The following is a 20,065-nucleotide window of genomic DNA, read 5'->3' as shown; positions in this document are numbered from 1 at the left end:
ACTTGGTGTATGGCTGAAGCTTAATAAATATTTATCGGATAAATGAGCCGTGTACTCAAAACCTGGGGACAGCAGAGCCGGTGAAGGCTGGAGGAAACAGGCAGGGCTTCCCCGTTTTCCTGGGACCCTGAAGGCTGGGCAGCATTTTGAGAGGATTGAGGGGTGGGCAGTGTTGAGGAGAGGGTAAACTGGGCAGAGAGAGCAAGTACTTGGCCCGTCCAAGGTCAAGTTCCAGGTACTCAAATCAGGCTGTGCATTGGTTTGAAAACCACTCCCCAAAATGGGGGGCGCTCACTATCCTCCCAAAAGCTGCTGTTTCCTCTGCCACCATGTGCTATGCATGCACTATGCTAAGTAAATAAGCTGAAAAAGTCCTGGTCCCAGAGTAGGTCACAATCAAGCAGGCAGAAGAGGTCCAGGAACGTAGTAACTGCCAATCAATGTGGCAAGTAGGGTGATAATACTTTACTACAATATTAAGTTGTTGGAGGGCAGAGAAAAGGCATAGACCGGTTTGAAGAAGAGGTGATTAAGGAAGTCGAATACACTGTGCTAAGTTTTAAAAAATAATCAGGGTGGAGTACAGGTGTGGATGCAAGGAGAAGACATTCCTGGAAGTGGAGATACATGAACAAAAGGCAAGGAGACAGTGGGTGTAGGGGTTTGCAAACTGTCCAGTGAAGGTCTTACTGTTGCCATTAAGTAAGGCTGAAATGCACTTGAGATTCTAAAGGTTTAATTTTCCTAGAAATTTATTTTCTTCAACTTTATGCTACACAAAAAAGAAAAAAAAAACCAATGAAGTCGTTTTAAAGAGGCAATTTTCAGTGGCTTTTCTAGAAGTAACAGAATAGGTAATTCGGACCAATCTTCTCGCTGAGGACAACCAAATACTCTGAACAAAACCCAAGTAAACAAAAACTAAGGGCAAAATGTAAAAAAACTATTTCTTATGGCACTAGACAGAAAATAAGGTAGTGAAAAATCACCGGGGAAGGTTCAGGGAAAGGGTGACAGTCTAGAGATTTAAACCTGGTGTTTAGGGCTATTTTCCTCCAAGGCCATTTGCACATTCCAAACTGGAATAGTTTCAAAACCAAGTGGTCTGGACTTTTTGTAATCTCAAGAGCATGGTGGGGGTGGGGAGGAGAAGGGAATGAAATTCAGGGTACCCTTCAGGTGTATCAACGGGAGGATGCTCTCTGGTGAGCTCCACTCTTTTGGGCTGTGACTCCAAAGTGCTCTACACTCTAGAAGTGAGGTGAGCCAGAAGCAGACAGGCCTTCTCAAAGTCTGAAGCTCAGATTTTAATCATCCTAGCCCCTAAAATCAGGGTAAGGTCTGAATTGTTTCCAAGTAAAAATAATTATTTGCAATTATTTCCAAATAAAAGACATTCAACTAAAAAAGAGGGATGAGGTCCACAAATAGACCAGAGGATGTGAATAAAAAACCAGTAGAAATAACAGATAATAGCAACAGACCCTCGGGGGCTTCTGATGTAGGATCATCAGATACGGAGACATTAAAATGACCTAGACTCAGGTCATGATCTTACCATTTGTGAGTTTGAGCCATGCATCAGGCTCTGCGCTGACAGTGGGGGCTGCTTAGGATTCTGTCTCCTTTTCTCTGCCCCTCCCTCCTCAAAAATAAATAAGCATTTTTTAAAAAGACTTAAAAAAAGGGGGGTTCCTGGGTGGCTCAGTCGGCATCATGATCTCACAGGTTTGTGAGATTGAGAGCCCTGCATCTAGTTCTGCACTGACAGCGTGAAGCCTGATTGGGATTCTCTCTCTCCCTCTCTCTCTCTGCTCCTCCCCTGCTCATGGACACACACACTCTCTCTCAAAAATAAACTTCAAAAAATATTTAAAAAAATAACCTATGCTTATAGTATTTAAGGAGATTAAAGACAAGCTTGAGGATTTTGGTAGAGATCTAGAACCTGTGTTCCAAAGATCCATGGAAATTCTAGAATGAAGAAACATATATTCACTAAAATAAAAAACGCAATGAATTTTACAACAGAATAAATGTGGCTGATGACAGAACCTATGAACTGGATTCCTGAATTTGAGCTTCGGAAGAAGCCATGCAGAACGAGACACAGAGACACAAAAATCACGGACACAGAGGACATAGGAGAGACACAGAAGACACACGGAGAAGACCCAACAGACAAATAAATTGCATTCCACCTGGAGGAGAGAGAGATCACGGGGCAGAAGTGACATTTTTTAGGAGATAACTGCTAAAAATTTTCCAAAATTGGTATGAGACAACAATCCACAGATTCAAGAAGGTCTAACCCCTAAGTAGGAAAAATATTTTTATTTTTGTAAATTATTTTCATGTTTATTTATTTTTGGGTGAGAGAGGGAGACAGAGTGCAAACAGGGAAGGGGCAGAGAGAGAGGGAGGCACAGGATCGGAAGCAGGCTCCAGGCTCCGAGCTGTCAGTACAGAGCCCGATGCGGAGCTTGAACCCACAGACCGTGAGATCATGACCTGAGCCGAAGTCTGACGCTTAACCAACTGAGCCCCCAGGCGCCCCAAGGGACTATTTTAAGTATCATGTTCCTTCTTATCTGTATCAAAACTCACATTCAACGATGAGTTCTGGGTTGCAAAAGAGGATTTGTTTTTCCCACTTGTCTAAGTCTTTGTCTATGAGCTAAGCAAGCCCAACATCAAGTGCAAAGATTACAGGTGGGGAATTTTTGATGTATTCATATTCAAGTGGAGATCAGAAAAGCCCAAGCGAAAGAACTTGGCAGTGAAAGTGACAATTGTGGATTGAACACAAGTTCTTTTTAAAACGGCTATTTTGAAGATTGTGATTCCGACTTTGGAAGAACTAAGATTACTGACAGTGGGAGGAATCACGTGAAATTCCTTAAATGAAAAAGTTACTGACAAAAAAATGGAACTGTTTTGTCCAGAAGACAATGGAATATCCTTAAAGCACTAAAGAAAAAGAATTGCCAACCAAGTATTCTGTATTGAGCAAAAGGATCCCTCAGGAATGAAGGCAAAATAAAACATTTTCCAGATGAATAGTAATTAAGAGAATTCACCACCAGAGATCTGCACTAAAGAAAATGCTATGGAGTATTCTTTAGGTAGAGGAAAAAAATCAATCTAGGTGGAAGTTTGTAGATGCAGGGAAGAAGGAAGAACAATGAAAATGATAGATGGAGGTAAGTCAAAGTAATATTGACTATAATAATATTAAAAACATTCTGTTGAATTTTATACACAGGCACACATACACAAACACATAAGTAATTAAAATACCCCCCAAACCTAGGGGTGACTGGGTGGCTCAGTTGGTTAAGCTTCTGACTCTTGATTTTGGCTCAGGTCATGAGCTCATGGTTTGTGAGTTTGAGCCCGTGTCAGGCTCTGTGCTGACAGTGCAGAGCCTGCTTGGGATTCTCTCTCTCTCTCTCTCTCTCTCTCTCTCTCTCTCTCTTAAAATAAACAAATAAACTTAAAAAATAATGAAATATCCCCAAACCTCCAAAGTAGCACATTTCCATGTAATTTATATGGATTGTGGCTTTCTAGTTTATCTAATCTTTTTTGATAACTACGATTTATCTGGTTCTACACACACTTATTAAGGGATATACTTTATTTGCTCCATAAAAGGCATAGTATTTATAGAGGGGACAACTGGAGTGAATTTATATGCAAGCTTATTACTATAGCGTGCGTGTGAACAGGAGTCCATATAAATGTGCATATTATCGGGGGGGAAAACTTCATTGTTCTGGGCTATTTTAATAATGTAAACAGAGCTAAAGATTCTTGAATGTCCACTACCTGTCAAACATTTAGGTACGGACTTCAAAAAAAATACTTTATGCTCACAATAGACTAGTGAAAAAAGGTACTATTGTTCCGATTTTACAAATAAGAAACTATATCTCCAACAGATTAGATCACTTGCCTAACATCCTAGCTGTAAGATCATGGAATAGTGATTTAATCCCAGTCTTTGGCCCTCCAAACCCATTTTCTTTCCATATGCTCCCGATTTCTGCCCCTGTGAACAAAGCTATTATAGTCCCACTAAAAGAGAGGAATTTAACATTCCCACGCCCCCCAACAGTGCTAAATGTTTACTTGAAATAAATAAGATCCAATGGCATGAGCTCATGGATTTATTTCATCATTCAGAAAATTGTGAAGTACTGGGGGCCTTATATCTACTCCTACAATTCCAGTCTCCCTACATAAGTGGGTGATGAAGCTGCTATTCACTTACAGAATTGCATTACATCACGCACACATGTATATTTGCATATATGTATGTACAAATATACCTACAAGTTACAGTATCATATCAGGACGCCCACTGAGTTCCAAATGGGAAGGACCCACTTGGAGCTGGCTCCATAAATCCCATCCCCAACCTCTTAGAGCGTTAACATCATCCAGAAGGAACAAATCCTGCTTCAAGTGGGGATTCTTTAAAAAACATTTTTTTAAGTTTATCTTTGAGAGAGAGAGGGAGAGACAGAGCACAAGCAGGGGAGAGGCAGAGGGAGAGGGAGAAACAGAATCCAAAGCAGGCTCCAGGCTCTGAGCTGTCAGCACAGAGCCCGATGTGGGGCTCGAACTCACGAAGTGTGAGATCACGACCTGAGCTGAAGTCGGACGCTTAACTGACGGAGCCACCCAGGTGCCCCTCAAGTGGGGATTCTTTAGCTGCAACTGAAAGTCACAGAAACAACGTTCTCAAGTGTAAATACCTCATAAGAATCTATTTGTTTCCTGTTGGGATGAGCACTGGGTGTTATATGGAAACCAATTTGACAATAAATTTATATAACATATATTCTATATAAATTATATGTGTGTGTGTGTGTATGTATGTATGTATATATTTAAAAAAAAAGAACGTATTTGCTTATCTCTGCCTAACACCAGTCGGAGGTAATGTGATGTTCCTAATATCATAAATCCTATTTCTAAACACAATGGCCTCTTTTTTGGCTTTGCCTTTTCCTAGATGATCCCTTCTACTGGGTGGAGTCTGTCTCCTTGCTGACAGACAGCCCAACATCTACTAATGGACAGGTTCCTGGTGTGGGAGCCATATTCTAGAAACTCCTCAGACCAGCCAAGAGTTCATATTCTGAATATAACATTTACTGTCTACGCGTAAACCAATCTCACTGCAAACGTCTACACGTTACCAAGTATCTGTTGACTAATTTTTAAGAAGAGCTTGTCTTCGAGGCCTTTATAAGAGGTAACATCACTGACGATTCCAACAGCTATGACGCAGATCCATATGCTTCCCATTATACACACCGTAATGTTTGGGGGCATTTTGAAAGCCCTTCATTACTCTTTCATCTCAAAACTCCAAAGGCAAGTCTTAGAATTAAATGCTGCAACGTGGTCTATAACTTGAACAGCCTAACCTAAAAACTCATGTAAGAAAAGAGAGGAGGAGAGAGGAGAATATTTGATATGTGGACTAACGGGCTGATGATAATAGAATTTATTTCTAACTGGATAGGTTTGGGAAAATCTTCTCTACCCCTTCAAAGGCTTGCTCTTGGTCCCTTCCTCCTAAATTCTGGCTTTGGCTCTTCCCAGAGAAGCTCTGCTATCCTGGGAAAAGATGCCACATCGCCCATCCTCAGCTGGGTCTACGCAAATTAGGGGAGAAAGACTATTCAATAGGGGTGTCTGAGCGGCTCGGTCGGTTAAGCGTCCAACTTTGGCTCAGGTCATGATCTCACAGCTGGTGGGTTCGAGCCCTGTATCGCATCGGGCTCTGTTCTGACAGCTCAGAGCCTGGAGCCAGCTTCAGATTCTGTGTCTCCCTCTCTCTCTCTCTCTCTCTCTCTCTCTCTCTCTCTGTCTCTGTCCCTTCCCCACTCACACTTTGTCTCTTAAAAATAAATAAATATTAAAAAAAAAAAAGGCTATTCGATAATCTGATCATTGTAAGCAGTGGACTTGCATAGCTTAGGCCAAATGTTCTTTTTGTCCTTACTAATTACTAATTACTTATCCTCGCTAAGATTTATCCTCACTAATTACATAGACTGAATTATCTAGATAATGCATTTCTTTTGTCTGCATATATGTGCCCTAAAATAAGAATTTTCTCTCTCTTTGGTGAAAGTCAAACTCCTGTTGCACATATCTCAAATAAGCACACTACAGTATTCATGACAAACCTATTCTTATTGCACAATTGGGTTTGTCAGAAGGATGTAAGCATCCTTAAAGGTTAACTGATCATTAATAGTTCCTGGTGAGAATACACGTGGGAAGGTCTACCTGCTTGAAGTTCCCTTGACGAAGAAAGAGAATTATCTACCTCAAAGCACGCCGCCATTGCCAACAGGTACTGGTTTCCATATGAAACATAGATGGTGGGATTCGGTGACATGATGTTACTTTAAACCAGAACAATGACTATGTGAACTGCCTGCCCTGGAGACCCATGTGGGTCTTCCCTACGGTACCAAGAGCTTCAAAGTATTACTGATCAAGGATTCACACTCCAGAGGTTGCAGTCACGTTCACTACGTAACCCAGAGCCCCTGCTAAGTGTGAAGGACTGGAGAAGAGTTCCTGTGGTCAAAGATCCAGTTCTCGCCTTCAGTGGGGAGGCAGGACGTGCAGATGAAACAAGTAACTTCACAAGGGCGTAGTTGGATAATGGCAACCATGTTAGCTGATGGCGTCCACTTGGGTGTCTATGGGCCACTCAAGCTTTACGTGTCCAAGATAGACCTCCTGATATGCTCCTGCCCAGTGGCGCCTGCTCTGTTCTTCCCCCTCTCCGTGAATGGCATCCCGATCTTCCAGGGGTTCAAGTCAAAGGCCTGGGAGTCACAATGTACTGGGCTCTTTAGCACATGGCACACCTCCAAATTACAAGCAAATCCTCTTGGCTCCCTCTTCCAAATATATGCAGAACGAGACCATTTCTTACTGCCTCCACCACCACTGCCTTGGCCAAGCCAGCTTCTCCCTGGCAGAAAAAGCTGCCATGACGAGCCCAACGTGGCCTGCGTGTGCCCCTCCCCCTACTCACTGCACTATAGCGACACTTGTCTCCTTGTTGATCCTTTAAAGACACTTGATGGGGCGCCTGGGTGGCGCAGTCGGTTAAGCGTCCGGCTTCAGCCAGGTCACGATCTCACGGTCCGTGAGTTCGAGCCCCGCGTCGGGCTCTGGGCTGATGGCTCAGAGCCTGGAGCCTGTTTCCGATTCTGTGTCTCCCTCCCTCTCTGCCCCTCCCCCGTTCATGCTCTGTCTCTCTCTGTCCCAAAAATAAAATAAACGTTGAAAAAAAAAAAAATTTAAAGACACTTGAGCATCTGGGTCTGGGCATTGGATGTCCCCTCCATGTGGAGTCCTTTCTGCCCTGTGGACCATGGTCTTCCATTCCCCTTTTCAGAGACAGCTTCACTGACCATTATTTAAAGTAATGACCCTCCGTCCCTAGTATCCGTACCCTCTCTGGATTGTCTTATTTTTTCTCCTATCACTTCTTATCTTTTGATGCATTAGTTAAAAAATTTGCTGATGGGGCGCCCGGGCGGCTCAGTCAGTTGAGAGTCCGGCTTCAGCTCAGGTCATGATCTTGCAGTTCGTGGGATCGAGTCCTGTGTCAGGCTCTGTGCTGACAGCTCAGAGCCTGGAACCTGCTTCAGATTCTGTGTCTCCCCCTCTCTCTCTGCCTCTTCTCCGCTAATGCTCTCTCTCTCTCAATAATAAAGAAACGTTAAAAAATAAAAAAATAAATAGAAACAAAATACAAATTTGCTTATACATTTGTTTGCCTGTTTTACCGACTCCCCCAGGATCCCCTTAAGACCATATGCTCCGGGGGGGGGGGGGATGCTGAGATGTTGCCTGTTTTGCTCAATTGTTTTATCCCCAGAGTGTGGGATACTTTCTGGCATATTCAGCTCCGTTTGCTTCCCGTGTGTAAAAACACTGCAATGCCACCACTGGCCAACAGAGGTCAATGTTTAGACACTGAAAGGCTCTGCCTGACCTTGCTTGTTTTCACCAGCTGGGACTAAATTGGACTTTCGTCCTCCCCAGGGAGAGGAGCAGAACCTTCCCTGGGTCTGGCTCCCCGCTGAACAGGCAGCTTTCTGGACTGAGCAATAGCTGCCTTAACTCATCACTCCCCTGTCAGGCTGGTCATGACCTCACCGAATCATACTTCAGTTCCCTTTTGCTCTTTCAGAGGGGCTAACGATCACTAATTCATTTGATGATCATGTCGGGGTGCAAACGGTCTCTGATTAAACCCCAACGAAACTATATCCAGGAGGGCAGTGTCATATACAACCGAAGCACGTTACATAACTTCTGGCAACTCGCCACAGCCCTTTTTTTTTTTCAACCCATAAATACATTCTTTCCCAAACACTTTGAGCAGTCTGCAGGATAAAATGTGACCATGAATAGCTTTTGTCCTATGTCAGCTTGAGGCCCCTCTGCCTTTCATGTCTGGAGGCCTTGTAGCCAGCACCCTCCTTTTTAGGGGCGAGTTACCTCTCATCCTCTCCCACCCTTTCCTGCCCTCCTCCTGCTGCGGCAGGCACACCCCTTTGCTCGCTCCCCCCACCTCTTCAGCCCCCTCCAACCAACCTCTAAAACAATCCCCTCCGATTTCTGTTCAGGGTGGGCGAATCAAGACAGGGAGGCAACGCAGCCTCACTTCTGGGCTGATGAGTATTTATTCAATGTCACCTTCCTGGTCTGGCTAATGACTGGCTTTTGAAGACCATTTTTAGTTCCTCTGTGTGTAAGTGTAATAAAATTCCTTTAACTACTTAGTCAACTACCAGCGCATCTAAACACTGCATGCAGAGCCGCATATTTATGCCGTTTGGTTGTCTCTTTCTATCTTAGATTGGTGCTCTGTCTATATACACACATATGTACATATCACCAAAAACAAGATATAAAGAAAACAAAACGTCTGTTGTTTAAATATGTCTCCCCTTTCCTCCACAAGAATTCCCTGTCTTCACAAATGTGAAGGACATCTGTTTTACAAAACATTTTTGCTTGGCACTGGCCCAAACTCCGCTGATACCCGGGATCAATGAGATCTCTCAGAGGCTGGGCTTCCACGAACACGTCTTGCTTTGGGTGAAATTATTGCGCTGGGAATCGCCAACTTCGTGCGCAAGTGAAATTCTCGATCCTGTTTTACCAGCAGGAAAAAAAAAAAAAAGCGCCCATCTACTTTCCTTGAAGGCCAGTGTGCGTGACTACCTACATTCTCAACCTCCAGAAAATCAGAAAACGCTGGAGTGATGATCCACTTAGCAGGGCTAAGTGAGAGACCCACTTATTTCGGTGTTTAAAAATCACTAATAAAAGCAGTCACAACTCTTCAGTCGAGTGGAAGAATATCGAGTGTTCTATTTTTTTTTATTTTTAAATTTTTTTTTAACGTTTATTTATGTTTGAGACAGAGAGAGACAGAGCATGAACGGGGGAGGGGCAGAGAGAGAGGGAGACACAGAATCGGAAGCAGGCTCCAGGCTCTGAGCCATCAGCCCAGAGCCTGACACGGGGCTCGAACCCACGGACCACGAGATCGTGACCTGAGCTGAAGTCAGACGCTTAACCGACTGAGCCACCCAGGCGCCCCTGGAGTGTTCTATTTAAACATTTAATCACATTAAACACGGAACCTGACTCAGGCTTTGGTGGAAACATTGCAGGATTTTCAGTAAACCCACACCCTGGTTCAGAGACACCCCAGACACAAATCCTGAATGATACACTGGGTTCTTCTCATACACTGCAGCCTGACTCCCAGAGCCTCCTCTGCAGGGGAGGCCCCTTTAGGATCTGACTCAACAGGTCACTGGGGTGACAGATTCTATCCCACTTGCCCCTCCCCCCCCCCCCCCGGGGTCTTAAAAAGCGTGCCTTAGGAAAACAACGTTATTCAGGGCTAAAAAGAAATGCCGTATCAAAGCCACTAAAAGACATAGAAGAACCTTAAATGCGTATTGCCGAGGGAAAGAAGCCAGTCTGAAAAGGCTACATACTGTGTGATTCCAGCTATATGACATTCTGGAAAAGGCAGAACTATAGACGTGTGAAAAGATCAGTGGTTGTCAGGGCTCCAGGACGGGGGTGGAGACAGGGAGCACGCATAGGTGAAACATAGATTTTGGGGGCAGCGAAACTACTCTGGATGATACAGGAATGCCGAATACATGACATTAGGTATTTGCCAAAACCACAGAATGTACGGCACAAAGAGTGAGCCTTCATGAAAGCTACTGACTTAGGTTCATAATCACGTATCAACACTGGCTCAACTACCATAACCAACGTACTACGTAGAAGCAAGATTTTAATAACAGGGGAAACTATGTGTCTGGGAATCCGTGTACTTTCTGCTCCACTGCCACCCCCCTCCCCAAAATTAAAACTACTTTCAACAATAAAGCCTAATTAACTAAAAACCGGCTATAAGCAACAACGAGAGGCTGCTTCAAAAATATACCTAAGACCACCTGGTTTTGGGGGCACTGATATCACGCATAGGCTAAAGGAGAGCATTTTTCCTTCCTTTTTTTTTTTTTTAAAGGGGACGCAGACACATTAAACAAATTATGGTTTGATGCTATTTCTCTGCCGGAGCCTTCCTGGCATTCACGCAGAGAGGAGGATTAGCACCAATAACTGGACCACAGGTCCAGCTCCAGGCTTTGGCACACAGGGCGGTCACTATCTATTTTTTTGATACATTAGGATTCATTCCCACCAAGCCCCACACGTGAAATGTTGGCGGGTCGGCTTGCCTTTGGCTGCTAGGGGCCTCGGCAGACTTCTGTGCTGCTCGCACGAGGGCCCTGGCGATTTTTAGGCACCAGCTAATCCATTAAAGCACAATGCTACCACTGATGAGTCACACAACACAGCCATCAAGTTAGAAAGAGGGGCATGAGGGGCGCCTGGGTGGCTCAGTCGGTTAAGCGTCCGACTTCGGCTCAGGTCACGATCTTGTGGTCCGTGAGTTCGAGCCCCGCGTCGGGCTCTGGGCCGACGGCTCAGAGCCTGGAGCCTGCTTTTGGATTCCGTGTCTCCCTCTCTCTCTGCTTCTCCCCAGCTCACTCTCTTTCTCTCTCTCTCTCAAAAATAAATAAACGTTAAAAAAATTAAAATAAAATTTACTACAGTTCCTTTGTGCCAGTTTTGTGTCCCTCTTTAGCAAAGTTGAGCCTGGGCAGCCCGAGACAGGGGTGTGGGGAGACTGCTCACAGACAGAGCCAGATGGAACCGGAAGCCTCCCCGGGAGGGGCCGTCCTGGGCAGGGGCTCCCCCAGCGGGCACCTGGCAGAAGAGAGGTGCCCGAAACCTCCATTTCTGGGTCTCTTAACTGCGTGGATGGCGGGGCCACCATTGCATCCCTCCAGTCCAGCTCATGCTCAGAAAAATACAGTTGGTCTCTAGGCATACTGGCTAGCAGGTCATTCAGGCTTCCTTGGAGGAATTATGGTAGGGTGCTCAGGGGGGCCACTCATGGGAATACACCCCAGGAATACAGGCAGGGTAAAAACGGCTTATTGCGCATGTTAAGAGAACGTCACCCTTCTTTCTGGACTTTTTCTAGACTGCCTCCCCTTCCATAAATTCTTTTTATTTTATTTTTAAGTTTTTAACATTTATTTATTTATTTATTTATTTGTTTATTTATTTTTAAACGTTTATTTATTTTTAAACGTTTATTTATTTTTGAGACAGAGAGAGACAGAGCATGAATGGGGGAAGGGCAGAGAGAGAGGGAGACAACAGAATCGGAAGCAGGCCCCAGGCTCTGAGCCATCAGCCCAGAGCCCGACGCGGGGCTCGAACTCACAGACTGCAAGATCGTGACCTGAGCTGAAGTCGGACGCTTAACCGACTGAGCCACCCAGGCGCCCCATAACATTTATTTATTTTTGAGAGACAGAGACAGAGCATGAGCGGGGGAGGCGCAGAGCGAGAGAGGGAGACACAGAATCCAAGGCTCCGAGCTGTCAGCACAGGGCCCGATGAGGGGCTCGAACCCATGAACCGTGAGATCATGACCTGAGCTGAAGTTGGATGCTCAACAGACTGAGCCACCCAGGCGCCGCATAAATTGTTTTCAGAGTGTGAAGCCTTTCATTTATTTTTCCGAAGCTAACTTTTCGCTTCTCAGGGCCAAAGCCACATAAGTTGGAAGAAGGGAGGGACAGTAATATTCTCAAGGGCCCGCTGGACGTTACGTATTGTGCTGGTTCCTTTGAACACGTTTTCTTTAATCCTTACAACAACCCTAATTCCTCCCACCACGAGAGCCGACTGGAAGGCTGAGACAACATACACGGTAAAGTATCTGTGCACTCACTTGTGCCCAATGTGCACAAGGTCCCTGCACTATTGTTGGAGTGGAAGACCGATCTGACTCAGGTACTTTGACCTGCAGATCCTGCATCTTCCTAGCAGCTAACTTGCTTCCCACGCAGAGGACGCCCCATTCTCTTAGCGAACCTCGCTGGCTCACGCTAGTGCTGGGGGTCCCCTCTGGGACTCGCCACAGACTTACAGGCTCCATCCTGGAAAAGATTTTCAAGTGGATTGTTGTATTTGGGAGTGAGGCCCGAGGAAAGCGATTCTGTCGTCCACCGGGGCTGTTACACAGGATCACCAAGCATGAGGGCAGCAGGGGGGGTGCTCTCCTGTCTGGGGTGCAATGTGCTACCTGTGCTGCAGAACATGAGGAAGGAGACTCAGAGTGGCCACCGAGAGGCCGGATCGCACCTGAAGTTCCTTTTGTCTTCTCCCACGGCAGCGGGCTGGGCACAGGGGGCAAAGACGCTGCCTGGGCAGAGAGAATGACCACGCTGGATATGGCACAGCCACGGGGACAGGGACAAACAGGCAGCAGTGTTTTTCTCCTACGCTGCCTCGTTTGCAGCTTCAGCTGGAGACGACACTGGGGGCGTCTTGCTACAACGGTAATTAGTTCAGCTCCTCCAAATAATCAGCCAAACGAGAAACCTCTCAGTTTCACACGGGCTGGTTTGGTTCCCATGAGGTCTTGGTGCTGATTATGAGCACGAGGTCAGCAGAGATGCCCTCAGTGTCCCCGTGTGGATTTTGGCTCGTCCGGCCAAGGTGGGTAGTTTCTAGAAGCTCTGAGCTGTGAGGCAGAAAAGCCCAGGATCACAAAAAGAGAGTGGGCCCCTCGTACGAGGAATCATTTGCCTGTCTCAGGGATGAGAAAAACCATGGCTCAAGGGGAAAGCAACACGTCTCGCAGGCGACCAGGCCCGGGCCTTCCCCACCGTGGCCCGCTGCGTCCAAAGGGGAGGCTCGTGGTAGACTGTCTGAGGTCAAGCAGCCCTTCCACGCAGGATTTAAAGCCCGGAGTCATAGAGCCATCCATCTGGGGTGTAGAAAACCATCCCTCCTCCCACCACTTCCCCAATCAATTTGGTGATTTTTTTGCTAGTTAAGTTAAACAATTTGCACATTCCTACATCTCCCCGTGGGTGCAAGTGTTGGTGATTTCTAGCCAGTCGAGAAGACACGGCTGATTCTCCAGGCCTGGGTGGGGGCAGAACAATCCTCAGCGCCACACGGATGAGGGAGGAAAGTTCTCGGCCCTTGGAACGTAAATTACATCCAGATATCACTTCCCTGGCTCCCCCCCTCCTTCCCCCCTCTCGCTTTCTCTCTGATTCTCTCCTGTCACCAGTGGCAAACACAGCTGGTGGAGTATTTTAGCAGTGATGATGTCAGCCTGTTTCTGATAGGCTTCTGGGGAAAGCGACACATCACTGGCTGCGTCAGGGGCCTTGCACTTTTGTTTTTACAGCTCAGAAACCAAACCCCCTTTTGAGCAGGCAGCAAACCCCCTTCCCGGCACGCGACACCCCCGCGCGGGGCTGCCCGGACAGACCTGCGAACAGGCCATGATAAATCTCCTACCTCCTCATTTGCACCTTGGTCGTGTGTAGGCAACGAGACCCGTGGTCTGGCTGCCGGAGGAAATGGGACTCACAGGGAAGCCGGTGACTCTATCATGCGAGCGTCCGTTGTGCAAAGTATCGGGCAGGGAAAACGTAGAGATGCTTCCTCTCCAGAACTGCCTGGTTGATTCGAGAGCTAAAGAGGCCTGGGAAGCCCTTGGCTATGAGAACGGCTGGAGCCGTTCTGTATTCTCGGGGTGAAAGAGGTTCACATGCAAACCAGGAGCATTTCCAAGTAACGCCTCTTCCTGTGCCTTCCCCCCGTTCGCAGTAACGCTTTAAGGACTAAAGGTGCTATGAGAAAACACATTCACTTGCATTCCTGTTTATTTCCATGCTTCACCTGGAGCCTGTTACAAGACAACTCATTTTTTCCTTCCAGTGCCCACCTCCAACACTACACAGGCAGGAGGGAGAGAGCGGCAACCACAGACGGGGAGGGAGTTCGAAATAATGACGCCGCTTAAAGAAAAGTCCTGCTGTTTTGCATTTTTTTTTTTTTTTTAATCTGAACTTTGAGACATCTTACTTGGTCCCGAACCAAAGACCGTAAGCCTATAGTGACGCTGTACCATAAAAAAGAAATCCTTGGGGGCTAAAAGCTCTTGGCATCGCAGGCCCCCTGACACTGTGCGAGACCTGACATCTGGTCACTCCCAAGCCCTTCTGGAAAACCCTCAAAAATCCCCCCTCCCCTAAAACTTGATCTCTTAAAAGTCTGCTCAAAACAATTTAAACCATGAACTAGTTTGTCTTATTTATTTATTTATTTATTTATTTATTTATTTATTTATTTATTTTTGAATGTCCCAAATATCAGCTATGCTATGACCATTTTCAACTCAAACATGAGGGAGGCGCTGTCACCTCTGGGGTTTTTCAAAGTCCTCAATGGAAACATTCCCAGGAGATCTGGGCTCAACGGCCGAGGAAGCTCCCAGCCTGGAGGCCACACCTGCTGGACTCGAAGCCACCTGGACAGTGCTTTATATCAATGGGCCACAGAATAAAGGTGTTCAGGTGATTCAAGAGACTTAAAAGAGTGCACGGAAGGAGCCCACGGAAATTAAGAGAGTCAATAATAGTTCCAGGCTTTAACGCGACTCACCACGACTGCGTTTACTGCTGGTGGTTCCTGTTTACTACGAGCCCAGGAGATCACCTGGGATTCTGGGACTATGTTAACCGTGCCTTTTACTTTCGACCTTCCGATGCTTTGACATCTCGGAGCCTTGCTGCCTCTAGAGGGGATGTCCCTCCCAGGGTTAGCTGATTCCTTGCCTGGGAGAGACATCTTCACATGCAAACCAAAAACCCACACCCCCAACCACCGCCTCTACTGGGCTTTCACCTCGGGGCCCCGATCCACCTGCCCCAATCACCCCAGGCCCAGGTAGCAGACACCCAGGGGCAGCTCTGCCCCAGAGCCCCCTGAAATTATCCACACCAGCCAATCCTAAGCCTGCTCGTTCCTTCCCACAAGAAAGGCTCTTGCCCATGTTCCCTCCTCGTCCCCCTGCCTCCTGACTGACTCTGGAGATTCCCCACGTGGCGTGCCCATCTTCTTGGGATCCGAGTAGAACAAGCCACCTTTCAATGGCGGCTGTGCCCCCCATCTGTCAGCCTCCCCACACCTAAAGAGTAATAACATTTTAAAACACGGATGTTGGAATGGGACGTGGGGACTCTGACCGTCTAAGGTGCCCACCCGGACCAGCACTGCCTTTTCCTGGCAGAGAAGAAGGGCACAGTGACCCCTAGAAAGGCTTGAGCCTGCCGGCTGCGTTTCTCACTCAAGGTTCCTCATCTAAACTACAGAATAAAAAACAAAAAACAAAAACAAAAACACGCCCAGGGTGATTTTTCCAATCTTCCGGAGGATGGTACCTTTCCTAAGCCCTCCGGTCTAGGAGCACAGAAGTGAATTCCTTACAAACAAGTGCCTTGGGGCGTTGGGGCTTAGAACCTGGCTGGGAAAGGTGATGGTCCTGCAGAGTCTAGGGGTGAAGGAAAACCCTCAATTCTCCGCACAGCCCGTTGCAGTCTGCCTCTTGGAAGAGGCTCATGTTGCCAGGGAAACCAGGGAGGACCCCATAACTGTGTGTGTGTGCGCGTGCACGCGCACGCAGGGGGAGGGGGTGAAGGTTACCTGTGCTCGGTGCTCCCCGACGGCAAACTGTATCACCGCCACGCCTGGGTGGTGGCTGTCCTCGATCCTCTCCACGGTGCTGGAGTCGATCTTCAGGTCGCTGCTGATCTCGGCGCTCTGGATGAAGTCTTCCGTCTTCAAGTCCTCCACCTTCTTCAGCTCCCCGTTGGCCAACTGGATGATGGAGCCTTTCATGAAGTAGGGGGGCAGCGTGGGGGGCGCGGCGGCGGGGGACGCCACGGACTGCACCACGGGCAGGTGGATCTGGGCCTGCACCATGGCTGGGTAGGCGGCCTGCGTGGCCAGGGCCTCCGGGCTGAAGTTCTCGTTCTTGGGGAGGGCGGTGGTGACGAACGTGTGAGGCACTGCCGCAAACTGGGGCGACGACGTGGCGATGGCGGGGGCGGCTCCCGAGCCCTCCACGTCGGCGCCGCCGACCGGGATGAGCAGGGGCTGCGTGCCGGGGATCACCAGGTGCTGGGGCAGGCTGCCGGCGTACGTGATCGCCTGCTGCTGGCTGCTCAGGTAGCCGATGACCGGCGCTTGGGTCCCCGCGTAGAAGGCGGTGGCCGGCAGTCCGACCGGGAGTGGCTCCGAGGCGCTGTGTGTGGTCTGGATGACCGTGTGGGGGGACAGCGTGGCGACGGCGGCGGCCTTCACGCCTTCGGGGCCCAGGGCCTGTTGGGGCGACAGCGCGTAGGACCGGTGCCCGGGCTTCCCTAGATGCAGGCCGCTTTTGTCGTTGAGGGTGGAGGGCGAGGCCTCCCGGTGCGTGACCGGCTGCACCTCCAGGTCGGCGGCGGGCGCGCTGCTGGTGGGCAGGACCATCACAGAGGCCCGGACCCCCGAGGAGTCCCGACCGCCGTAGTCCGCGGCGCTCGGGTGCACCACCACGTGCCTGGACTCGTACGGGTGAGGAAGCGACTTCCCGGCCTTCACCAGGCCCAGGTCGGCGGAGCTCGGGGCCCCGTACCTGCGGCCCTTCTCCATCTCGCCGTTCAGGAGCTCCTTGGCCTGCATGGCCTGCAGCCTGCCGCTGTCGGCTTTCTTGGCGGCCTCCCGCGGGACGAAGTGGCCGCCGGAGTCGGTGTATTGCACTACGACCTGGGGGGAGGGCCCCAGGGTGAGCGTGTGTGGGATCATCGTCTGGTGCGGGTGCAGGTGGACGGGGATGGCCGGAGGGGACGCCGTGCGCCCGGCGCTCTGCGGAGAGCTGGAGATGTGCACGTACTGGTTTTGCTGGGTGGGAGGGGGGGACCCCGGGGGGCCGAGCCCCGACGTCCTGCCCAGGTGCTGCTGCTCAGCCTTGTGTCCCGAGGCTTGGCTCAGACTGCCCATGTTGGCCAGCAGGGTGGAATAGGCTTCCAGCTGGGAGCGCTGGGATGGAGTGGTGGCCCCCGCGGCCGAGGCCACGGCACTGGTGACGGGGCTGGCTGTTGGGGAGATCAGCTGCGAAGGGATGAACCCGGCGTAGGGCCCGCTGTACTGGGAGGACCCGATGAACTGGAAAGTGTGCGGCAGGTGAGCGTACTGCACGGGGGACACCGGCGTCCCCGACTGCGGGGGAGGGTACGCGGCGGGCAGCGTGGTGGTCGCCGGCACGGACCTGGGCGCGCTGGGCGGGGAGTAGTCCAGCCCCGCGGACAGCGCTTTGTGTAAACCTATTCCCTGCTGTAAACCCAGCTCCACCGGGGCCCCCGCCGGGCCGTGCCTGCCGCCCCCGTGGCCGCGGCCCCCCGGGTTGCCGGGGAGCCATGCCACGGCCTCCGCCCGGTGGTTGTCGCTGGGCGCCGCGGCGGCCTTCTCCTCCGAAGGCCGGCTGGTGGCGGGGATCTCGCGCTTCTTGGGAGGCAGGCATTCGTTGCTCCGCTCTTGGTTGGATTTCATTTTTCGCCGTCCCCCCTCCACGGTGACTGTTTCACTGTCTGGCTGGCTCTGGTTTTAGTCTGATACATGGAAAGTCACATTTGATTTCTGTAGGGGATCCAGGCTCTTCATGAGGAATCATCTCCCCGTGGGTGCGATCGGCCCGCAGCAGCTCTGGAATCTGGGAAGAGGCAGACAGGGTGGGGGGCGAGGGGAAGAGGAGGGAAAGGAAATCAGAACATCAGACTGAGACTAGGCCTCTGGCTTCCACGTGAATTCCCCAAAACCTGATCACAGGCCCCAGCATTAACGCCCATGAAAACACTGGCCACGCTGGAGAGCACATCAGGTAGACGTGAGGATAACCGGGAGGTCAGTCCCTCACAGCAGATACCTTCTGATGGCACGAACAGCTCCCCTAAGACCCTCTGCGTTTCTCAATACCCTCTCTGTTTTCTTTTCTTCTTACAAGGGAGATGATTTGGTTCTTAAATTTCCTTTTCAGAAATGCTGGTCCCTTCTTTACCTCTTCTTTGCCTTGCTGGGAAATCCAAAGGAGCCCACAGGAAGGGTGACATTAGGGGAAGTCAGCCTCAGATGCAGGTGCTGGGAAGGAGCAGGTGAGGAGTGGGGGAGGGGTCCCAGGCCACCTTCAGGTGTAAGGTCTGGGGTTGGCGGAGGGCGGGGGCGGGGGGCGGGGTGGGGAGTCTCAGGCCATCTTCAGGAGTAAGGTCGGGGGTGGGGGGGGTAGTGCCGGGTCAGCTTCAGGTGTAAGGTCTGATGCCTCACCTGCCGGGGCTCCTACTCAAAGTTTCAAAGGTTCTGCCTGACTCAGGGTCCATACTCTGGTCCAAAGCCACTCTCTCTTCCCTCGCACACATGCACAATACCACATGCCAACTCAGCAGAGGCAGCCAAAAATAATCTTGTTCTCTACAAGCTTCCAAAGAATTCCCAGTACAGCTACTCATAGGGTAACAGAAAGCCAAAAGAAATCTGTGAGACAGTTAAAAAATGAATATGGTTATGGTTACACACACAAAAAAAGTGCGCTAATAGGGAGGCTACGTTGAAGGTTTCTCCTTCATGACGGTTACTCTTTCTTTCTTTCTTTCTTTCTTTCTTTCTTTCTTTCTCTCTCCCTCTCTCTCTCTCTCTCTCTCTCTCTCTCTCTTTCCATGTAGTCTCTGAATTTTCTCTTCACACCAGCTCCCTGCCTTTCTCCTTGGAAAAGGCCAACCTGCCATTAACCCTAGAGATGAAACCTCTTTTCAGATCAATCAGCCCCATGCGCCTCAATCGCGATCTATAAATAGTGGGCTGGGAGCCAGTTACATACATATATCTCAGTCCCTCAGTGGCCGGTGAACTTGGAGTCACCGTGACTGTGTGGGCAGATGGACACCCACTGGCAACAGGCAGCACATCAGTGGCACTAACAGGAACCGGGCTAATGAGCAGATGCGAGTGCCCCTTGCAGGCACCAGCTGTAGACACAAGCACAGTCACGTGCGGGCATCCTGGGAAACTGAGGCACGGGGCTTTGGGTTTTAGCATTTCTCCTACCCAGACCCTCTTTTCTATAATCTGATTTTATAAACATTTTTTAATCTTTATTTATTTTTGAGAGAAAGAGAGAGAGAGAGAGACTGAGCATGAGTGGGGGAGGGGCAGAGAGAGAGGGAGACACAGAATCCGAAGCAGGCTCCAGGCTCCCAGCTGTCAGCACAGAGCCCGACGTGGGGCTTGAACTCATGAACTGTGAGATTATGACCTGAGCCAAAGTCGGACGCTTAACAGACTGAGCCACCCAGGCGCCCCATCATTTGCTTATTTTATTTATTTGGTTTTTTCTTTTTTTTACTTTCTTTTATTTTTCAGAGAGAGACAGCACAAGTGGGGGAGGAGCAGAGAGAGAGGGGACACGAGTACCCGAAGCAGGCTCAGCGCTGACCGCAGAGGGCCTGACAAGGGGCTCAAACCCACAGATCGCAAGGCCGTGGCCTGAGCGGAGGTCAGA

The 20,065-nt window shown here is 49.3% G+C and overlaps 1 protein-coding gene and 1 non-coding gene across 12 annotated transcripts in view; both read right to left on the bottom strand.

Moving 5' to 3' along the window:
• The window catches only part of ATXN1 (ataxin 1), a 427,925-nt gene that overhangs the window by 8,431 nt on the left and 399,429 nt on the right, over window positions 1-20,065 (bottom strand). For all 11 annotated transcript variants that reach the window (XM_040460438.1, XM_040460442.1, XM_040460439.1 and 8 more), the window contains one exon: window positions 16,180-18,226. In XM_040460438.1, the coding sequence (XP_040316372.1) occupies window positions 16,180-18,066 (1,887 nt within the window). In that variant the 5' untranslated portion in view covers window positions 18,067-18,226. The remainder of the gene's footprint in view (window positions 1-16,179; window positions 18,227-20,065) is intronic.
• LOC121020655 (small nucleolar RNA SNORA40) lies at window positions 2,577-2,702 on the bottom strand. The gene has a single exon (XR_005786255.1). It is a non-coding gene; the product is annotated as a small nucleolar RNA SNORA40 (small nucleolar RNA).

Source organism: Herpailurus yagouaroundi, unplaced genomic scaffold (assembly GCF_014898765.1).
Source record: "Herpailurus yagouaroundi ecotype Mexico unplaced genomic scaffold, PumYag 250, whole genome shotgun sequence".
Classification (NCBI taxonomy): Eukaryota; Metazoa; Chordata; class Mammalia; order Carnivora; family Felidae; genus Herpailurus; species Herpailurus yagouaroundi.
This window is presented reverse-complemented; position numbering and strand designations above follow the sequence as displayed.